Source organism: Chelonoidis abingdonii, chromosome 18 (genome assembly GCF_003597395.2).
Source record: "Chelonoidis abingdonii isolate Lonesome George chromosome 18, CheloAbing_2.0, whole genome shotgun sequence".
In the NCBI taxonomy this organism is placed as follows: domain Eukaryota; kingdom Metazoa; phylum Chordata; order Testudines; family Testudinidae; genus Chelonoidis; species Chelonoidis abingdonii.
Window position 1 is genome coordinate 19,128,083 of NC_133786.1, and position 9,196 is coordinate 19,137,278.

A 9,196-nucleotide genomic window follows, 5' to 3' on the forward strand; every position below is an offset into this window, starting at 1 on the left:
CCTAAGGGCCCGTGGGAAAATGTTGTGAGGGAGATGCAGCATAGCTGTAAAACAGAATAATACGAGCCCTGCTCAGGGGCTGAGTTTAGAAGGTGGACTACAAACTTGGTTCGCCACCTACTGGGTGCAGGAGGTCAGCAGAAACCAGTCCCTGTCAGCGCTAAGCCCAGAAGATTGCCTTGTTTGCTCCACTCAGTTCTCACCTAAATATCCATTACCCTTTCAATTTGTACCAAGAGTTTATAACTTTTCTTCATTTAATATATCCCGCTGGCTCTGAAGGCAGACGAGAGCTCCAAGTTAGTACTTATGATAAAACTGATGATTTTAAGCCAGTCTCATGATTTTGGGGCGGGCCTGGCTCATGATGTTTGATGGTTCAGGGCTGGACTGCAGGAGGTACTTACCAGCTCCTCGCTGCAGTTCTCACATTCCTGGTAAGTCCAGTTGAGGGAGAACTGTTTGTTCTCCACTTTGTAGCAGGAGTTGAAGGTGCAGGAGAGGCGCACGGAAGAGCCATTCAAAGCACTGATGGTAGATTGTGCCGTGATCTCCATGCCCAGCCCACAGGGCGCTGGTGAGGAGACAGGAATGAAACAGGAGGGAGGAGAAGAAAGGAAGAAGTGAACAAATACAGAAAATTGCAAGTGCTAATGTCAGTTCCACCCCTTGGGGGCTGTGGGCCTGGCCTGCTGGTGGAGCTGTCCAGGGGGCGGACCACACACATCACGGCTGCTGTGGGACTCTGGACACTGTGGCACTCCAGACATGGTCATAGGAAAAGGGGCTTTTCCAAGGGACGCTAATCAGCCCACAGCAGTGCACTGACCTCTCAGCTCCCCCCTCGCCAGCGGCAGGGTGCAACGTACCCGCTGCCTCGGACACAAAAGACAGACACAGCTTGATCCCAGACTGGCCCGTCTGCCCCTTAGGGAGAGCTGAGCTGAAAGGACTAGAGAGAGGGCTGTGTGTATGGGATAGAGGGATAACCCATCTACATAAGATTTAAACACAAGCCTCTTTCCTGGTTTAGCAACCTGACACAGCCCCATGCTCCACTGCCCCCCTGCCCGCTGACTGCGCTGCAGCGTTGTGATCTCTCCTGGCCCTTCCCCACTCAGCACTGACTGCAGGTGAATGCTCTTCACCGCTGCTTAAATCAGGTTTGCTATGCAGAGGCCTGGATGCAGCATCAGCTGTGCAGGGCTCAGTGCCACATCTGCTGGGGAAATTTATGGCTGCGCTCATCAGATTTCATTCCCAGCAGGATGCACTGGGGGAGTGACCAGCCCATGCCAGCACTGGCCTCTGCGGGCTGCGGGGAAAATGCAGATTCACTTTATTTTCCTCCTTAGCTGGTGTTTGAGCAACACTCTCCAGCTGGAAGTCAAACAGCCAGGCTGCCAGCTGCTCCTGCAGGCAAAGGAGGACAGAGCTGGTTTTTGCAGTGGAGTCCACACTGCAGCGCAGAAATGGAGAGATTAACACACACAGCCCTGGGGCAGCACAGCATGGCGCTCCCTCTGCCTCCCGCTCCCCACACATCCCCCTCTCCCTGCGCCCCTCACCCCAAGCGCCTCGCCAAGCCCCACCCTGGCTCCCACCCACGCTGTTGGCCAAATCCAGAACTAGAGAGAGCAGAGACCACAGTGGCTCATGCTGCTCACAGCAGGGCCAGATCTGCGCGTCTCCCCTCTGCTCGCTTACTCCTCCTTTCTGACTCTCCCTGCCAGGCCTGTAAAGGCAGGATTCCCCAGAGCACCCGCAGGTCCCAGGCTGTTCTGGGAAACCCGAGAGCTGATGCCATCTGACGGCTCTGGGACTACGTGGGTCCCCCTCTCTCTGCTGTCGTCCCTGCTGTTCTCAGCTCTGGTTGGGGAGTGAGCTCGGCTGTGCTGTGCAGCAGAGTCCAGCTGGCAGTTCCCCACCGGGACGAGCTACATGAGCACTGAGAAGTTAAGCAGAGGGTAAGAGGCTGCAGGAAAGGGGCCAAGGAACTAAAGTGGGGGGGGCCCACGGGCCTCTCCCCACTGGGCAGCGCACCCCAATGCAGTGAACAATGGGAGGGGTTTGGCGTAATGAGCAGGTGGGTCCTGGTTCACCATCTGGGTCACAGAAACGCACTCCCTACCCACTCAGCAGAGGCCCAGGGCTGAACAGGCCACCAGGCCCAAGTTCCCCTTCCCTGCTGCAGCCTGGAGCCTGGCCCAGCGCTGCAGAGCCCTGCTCTATGGAGACTGACACGCATGCCGGTCTCAAGCACAGCCAAGCCAGCACCAGATTCATAACTCCCACCCCCCACTTGCAATGCTTGAGGCAGCCAGGGGCTGGAGACCCTGTGCGAGCAGAAGCAGGGGCCGCTTCCCCCAGGACATAGCCCCAGCAGGAGGGTCTGACTCACTGCGTTTATGGCTTGTGCAGGACAGGGGCCGCTCAGCACCTGCAGCCGAAGGCTTCTGCCAGGCATTTCTGCCAACGCGCTTTGCCCTCCTGGGCTGTGCTTGGCGGCGGGGAACTGCACTGCTCAGCCCCACGGAAAGCTGGGTCTCTGCGCCCAGCCCCATCACCACCCCCCTACGGGCTGCCATGGCACACGGGCCTGACCTCACACAGGAGGCCAGGGCAGTGTGTCTAGGAGTCGTCCTTGGAACCCAGAACCAGGCCAGGATTCATGGGAGCGGGCTGCATGTGCATAGCAGACAGCTGGCTGGCCTAGCTGAACAGGGCCTGTCTGACAATGCAGGACCATCTTGGCTTCGGCTTGAAACCGTGTGGCGGGAACCTGCTGACCAAGACACTGGTGTAGCTGAGCCAGCTAATTTGCTCCTTGCCCGTTAGTTTCTGGTGCTGGGGAAGAGGCAGATGCACAGCTGGGTTTGCAGCAGTGGCAGCTAGGAAACCTTTTGTCTTGTAAGCTGAGCACATTTGATCATTATGAGATACCAAATCAGCAGCGATGTAGCATCCTTCCAGGTTACTGCTCTGGGGAAGGCTAAGCCGCTCCTTCGAACAGAGCCTGGAAAAGTGAGATCCAAACCTAAGCCCTGGCATCTCAATCCCACATGTGAAGAGCAGCCCTAGAGCTGACGGATTCCAATAAAGGGGAGATCGGAAAGAGCTGAGCGCCATGGGGCGGGGAGTCTCCTCTGTGCCCATGCCTTTGGAAACTGTTCCTGCTTCTGCAGATGGTGCTTTTAAAGATTTAAAGGTGCTGTACACAAAAAATGAAGCCATAGCAGTTCCATAACTAAATACCCTACAGCACACACCGTGTACAAACCCAGCCAGGGCCAGTCCAGGTCAGGGCTGCTGCGACAGGCCGTGCTGCCAGAGGGATGCTCAGAGAGCACCATGGTGAGTGCTGGCGAAAGCCAGCCCGGGCAGTAGGTGTGCCCTGGGGAATGATTCCTGCTGGCTGAATGCCAGGCTGTGGGAAGAGCCTCAGCCCAGCCTCTTGGAGAGAGGGAGGGAGGAAAGAATCCCTAGCACCAGGCCCAAGGGATCCATGTTGACTTGGAGGAGGAAGCTGGAGATGGTAAAGTATGCACCTGAGAACAGAGCATCCTGCACCACTCCAGCTACTGCAGCAGTTGTCAGACAGGCTTCCACCCCACTCTGCTCTAGCGGGGCGCGCTGAGCTGACCTGGCCAGCACCGTCAGCACTGGGGCTTGGGCAGTGTTTGCAACATGGGCTTAGGCTCAGTCAAAAAAACCTTGCAGGTGCATTCAATGCTCCAGGCTCTGGCCAGGCCGTGGCTGCAGACTCAGCTCATGCGGGCCCAGCCTGACACTTTGACCAGCCTGTCAACACGGTCACTAAACGATGGTGACAAGCTCAGTAAGGGAGGTGGAAAATCCTAAACTGAGACTGGCTGGTGCCTTTCCCTGTCCGATAACCCTGAGGGTGACCTGTCCCACAGGTCTGTGGGCACATCAGGCCATGGGGTTCTCAGAAGCATGACCCCCAGAGACCCCCCCCGGGACCGTGGGAAAGGCGATGCCATGCAGTCTCCCTGGGGGCTCTCTCAGTGAAGTCAGAGGGGGTTGCGACATCCGCGCTAGTCACCTGGCTGAGGTCTGACAGTGTCACAGCTAAGGGCTCCTGGGAGAGGACACAGGGGACACCACGTGGCACAGTCAGCTCCTCAGTGTAAATACATGTGTTCCTCTCCGTACAAACATCAGAGCATGCAACATGGGCTCCTTCCCCAGGGCTGATGGGCACTGCCAGCAGACCTGCTAATGCGGGGTCCATTGAGTCCCTGCTGCTGATAGCTTTGGACTGCGTCCTTCCTGGATCTCCACCCTGCCCCACATGCCCTGTCCCCTTACACCCCTTTCCCCCAGTCTTGGGGGTAGCATTACACGCAGCCTCTCCAAAGCGAACGACAGGCAGGATTCCTAGTTGCTGAAGATGGGGAGTTGCTGTCATTTTTCTCCTCCATGTCCCAATGTGTCTGAAAGCGCAGCGCCATTCAACCCCCCCCCCCCCCCGGAATACTACTTATGTTTGAATCTGACTGTCTCCTGCCTGCAGGGAATCAATACAAACAAAAAGCTGCTGACACACATTCCTGGCTCCATAGCAGGGCAGAAAAGCAAGGAACGGAGCCCAACAGCCCAACATGCTGCAAACCCTGCTCCCCACCAGCAGCCAACAAAACAAGGGGCAGCCCCTCGATTGCATTAGAACACACACCACACACGTTAGACTCTTTGCTTTTCAACCTGCTAGATCTGAGCAAAGGAGCAACATCCCCAGCCATTCCACCTGCGCCAGGCGCTACCCCACCTACAGCAGGCTGCTTTGGTGAGACACGCTGGCTAGCTCAGAAATGCAGGCACAGCCACGGAGCCTACTTTTAAAAAAGGTTACTTTCTCATCTGTAACGTCAATAAAACCTGCACATTAGCCCCTCTCTGTCCCCAGTTCTCACGCCTGCAGCAGCCAGCCCCACGTCCCTCGCGCTCCCGCCAGGCCCCTTCCCCAGGAGTATGTTTGGGGGTGATGAAGCTGCATTAATGAGGATGGTGCTTTCCAGCTGTGGGCTGCTGGGTCCCTGTCGGATGCCTGCATGCAAGATGTGCAATAGACACTTACCCAGAGAGACAAGCAGGCTGAGCCCAGTGAGGCACAAGGTGGGCCGGAGAACCCAAGGCTCCTTGCTCATTTTCAAGGACCTTTGTGTAGGGCGAAGATTGTGGTGTTTGTTGTGGCTGGTTTTTGTTGCTGTTGTTTGGCTTTGTTTTTTTCAAGTGCACTGGGTTATTTCCAAGACCCACATAATTCTAGAGCTGTTTTATTTCCCAACCTCCAATATGGCCGGCTGGAAGGTTGCAGCTATTTAAAAAAAAATCAGTAAATTTTATGGTTGGTGGATTTCATCAAAGGACATGGGAGGGCATCAAAATTTCCTCAGAAGCAAAGGAACATGCTCTCAGCTTCTCTCCTGCTCTGCACTCAGGGAGGTGGTTCTGGCACCTGATCCTGTTTAAAATTGCCACCTTATCAAAGAACAGGGTGGGTTTTCTCATGAGCCAGTTAATACCTGTGGGGAGGGCACGAGGGATTGTATTACTGCAAACTGTTAGTCTCTCTTCACCTTCCGGCCTAAGTAATCTGTAGCGTTTATTCCTCCCACTGAGACTCCCACTGTGCTCTGGTGACTAGCACCTTAGCTAAGCACATACCTGAGCGATAGGGCCTGTGTTCTGACCCAGCTTAACCCGCACCACTCCTTACATTGTGGCAGCTTTGTTACCTTGGGTGTTATCTCATAGCTTCCCAAGCCCCGCCTGGCTTCCCTACAGCAGAGAGTTACTTCCTGCTAGACCTTGCACAAGTGTGTTGAGTTGGAGGCAGAAGATGGGCAAGGGCCTGATTGCCAATCACGCTTTCCTGGGGAACGCCAGAGCTTTGGAATAATAGCTGCTTGGTAGTGGGGTAAGGAGAAGATGCCCTGGTAGGGCAAACGCTGTCCTGGGCTCTGACAGGGCTGGGTCAGGGCCAAGCTGGGGTTTCCCTACAAAAGGAGAAGGAAACAATGGCTCTTTGCTGAGCCATTATGAGGCTGTGGTATCCAAGCCCTAGGCTGCAAACCACCATCCACCCTCCTTAACATCTCCCCACCCCGCTGCCAGCTCCCTGAGCACTGCTGTCCCAGGAGTCAGTAACCCACCAGGCCCTGCCGGCCAGCCAAGGCAATGCAGCCATCTCCAGCGCAGAGCCATGGTACAGGCTCTTACTAAGAGCTGGAAGTGGGGGCAGCTTTCCTGGAAGAAAGTTCTGGGGCTAATGCAGTTCCCTTCGCTAAGGGCTGGAGAGGAACATGAGCGCTGTGATTGTTGCCCACTGGCATGAAGACATGCCAGGAAAATCTCTCTCAGCCTAGGGGAGACTGAAACACAGCTGGGAACTCAGCTCCTGCCCCCCAGCCAGGACCCAGCCTGGGACTCAGAGCACTGGGGAAAACGTAGCCCAGCCAGAGAAACGACACTGCTATTAGCATGCAAGCTAGCCGCACACGGCTCTGCCCGTGCCTCAGTGCTGACCAGCAGCCCCCTTGCTATTACAGCCCTGGGCCTCCCCTGCACAGAGCTCCTGCTCTAACGGGTCAGTTAGGTGCATGTCACCTGCATCACGTTTCCTGTGCCCCAAGCCCACATCTGAACTCTGTTCATCCCCCACCCCGGGAACCATCAGCCACACACATCTGGGACTCCCCGCTGACAGGACATGCAGCAATGAGCCCCTCTCCTACGCTCTGGGGGCAGAATTCTCCTCCAGCCCTGTGGATGGAGCTTACCCATCTCTGGCCTCTCTCTCTTGCAGAGCACAGCCTTCCCTGGCTCTCCACGTGCAGCAGACGCCAGGCGGTGCTGAGACCAGGCTCAGCCCAGACAGGGAATTCACAGCTCCATGTGGCCTCTGAGAACAACTCTGGCTGCAGCAAAGGGTGCGCGCTCACTTCCCCCATCCCAGACAGCATGACACTCACAGGTGTTCATCCCAGTCGGTGCAGAGGGGGCAGACAGAGAGGGCTCAGGAGCAGGGCGAGCATCCGACCTGAATGGCTACAAGAAGTTCCCAGCTACTCCATGGCTCATGCCATTGGGCATGTCCAGACTGACTCTGCACCTTGACCTCAAACAGGCTGATGGGCTCTCCAGGGCCTTGGTGCTCCACTGGGACATTCACTCCCTCAGTAGGGAGCAGCATAGGGGCATTCACCCAGCACCTGCCACCACCATACCTGGAAGTAGCCCACCCGGTCAGCCCCTCGGTTTTTCACCCGCACTGAATTCACTGATGGGTGGGATGAGGGAATAGGATCTAATCTAACACCCAGGGGCAAATGAGTACGGATGGGGAGGGAATTGATGCTGCAGGACTCACAAGTAATGCCCTGCACTTTGGCTCGTCAGCTGGGGAGCGGAGGGAACACTCCCACAGAACACATTCCCTAACGTATGGGCCCAGCTTGGTGAAACCCAGGCACCCAGTGGATGAGTGAGGCTTGCTGGGCAGCCCCCCGGCAGTGAATCACTTGTGTATCGCCTGGCTCCTCCCCTCCTATGCCTCTGAACTGAAAGGGGCTCTAGCCTACAGCAACACAGGAAAGGGCTTTAGTGGGTTGAAGCTGGGGAGAGTTCATACATCATCCGTGGAATGCACGTGTTGGGAGAAGCCAGGGCATGGGAATCGCTGCAGACAGCATGTCCCAACTGTGACATGAAAACCAGCCTGTGAGATGCAAGCATGTGGCCTTTGCTCCGTGGACAGCATTAACCTGTTCCCCTTTCCCACACAGCATAGTTTGCGTGGTGGTATTGATCCCTGTGCAGTAGGGAGCACAGGGGTGCTGGTCCCCAGGATGTGGGAGGGTGAGCCCCTGTGTTCTCTACTACATCCCCCTGAACCATGCTGGGTCAAAAAGGGGAACAGGTTAAGGCCATCCGAGCAGAGGCCACCTTCACTGAGCAAGGGAGAGGTCCAACCACTTGCATGGTCAGTCCTTTACTCACAGTAGCTCAGGGAATAAAAGAGGACAGGAGCACACGTGTCCGAGGAGCAGGCTCCTCATCAGGCTAGCGAGGTGCTCAGCTCCCTGTTCCCTCCTGCCAGGCAGGACTTGGCGGACAGCAGCACTCGTGCAGGATCAGGCTCCCAGCTGTGCTCAGCACCTCCTTCCTTGCCCTTATGCTGGCAACAGTCCATTGCTCAGTTAGGCAGGCAGGGAAACTGCCATGAACTGATACGCTGGCACCATCGCCAGTGGTGCCAGGTCCAGGCAGTCGAAAATCACAAATCGGACCCCCAAAATCATGAGATTGGCTTAAAAGTTGTGAGATTTGGGGTAGGGTTTTGCTTTCTTTGCCTTCAAATGTCTAAGCCTTTAGGTTGCACTGGGGTCACATTTTCAAGCTTTTCCTTGCAATCATGAGGGCTAGAAGCATCTCTCTCTTGTTAAACAAAAGCTGAGATTCTCACACAGTGACAGGACTCCCAGAGCCGGGACTTCAAGACAAACCAAATAGCATGAGACTCGCCCTGAAATCAGGTTAGCAGAACTGTGGGACACGAACAGGGAAGCGTGTACACACACAGTTTGTAAAGGGCCTCGTGACCCTGCCAGAGAGAAGGCACCTGAAGTATCAGACTGTTCATTAAAGTACAGGATTGTTCTATACTAAATCACTAAGCAGATCTATTGCTTGTGTAGCATGACGTCTCCCAGCTACACTGAATAGCCCCAGGCATTCCTGGCTGGAGCACTGTTAGCTCTGACATAACAGGCCCTTAGTCATTACTTACAGCCTGATATTTGTTTCAACTTCAATAAAAATTTGTTGGCATATTTTTAAGCCACTCAAGCTGGTTAGTCTGCCTCACCAACAAAAAACGAGTGGGGTGGCAATGTGAAACAAACGACTGCAGCAAAGAGCAACTTTTGCTGCATTGGCCCATGTGCAAGCGCTCAGGCTAGGAGCAGGGAGTGGTCCCCCATCCTTTCCAGGAATGGAGCGAGCCCATCTCAGATCACTGCACGTGGAGGTGTCAAACAGCTATAGATAGAGCCTGGCGGAGAGCTGGCCCCAGCAGAGGCTGAGCCAGAGGCTGTGCTCTGGGGGAAGGGTTCTAGCCCCAGCGCAAGGAAAGAGACCAGGGCAGGGCGCCAACCCGCTCAGAAATAAG

The 9,196-nt window shown here is 55.6% G+C and overlaps 2 protein-coding genes across 2 annotated transcripts in view; both read right to left on the reverse strand.

Annotated features, from left to right (window-relative positions):
• SCN2B (sodium voltage-gated channel beta subunit 2) overlaps positions 1 to 5,332 on the reverse strand; it is an 11,319-nt gene extending 5,987 nt beyond the window's left edge. The window contains exons 1-2 of the mRNA XM_032777185.2: positions 5,102 to 5,332; positions 408 to 574 (exon numbers count right to left, since the gene is read on the reverse strand). Coding sequence (XP_032633076.1) covers positions 408 to 574; positions 5,102 to 5,171 — 237 coding nt within the window. The 5' untranslated portion in view covers positions 5,172 to 5,332. The remainder of the gene's footprint in view (positions 1 to 407; positions 575 to 5,101) is intronic.
• Positions 1 to 9,196, reverse strand: part of LOC116822944 (T-cell surface glycoprotein CD3 delta chain) — a 341,703-nt gene that overhangs the window by 254,876 nt on the left and 77,631 nt on the right. The window lies entirely within an intron of this gene.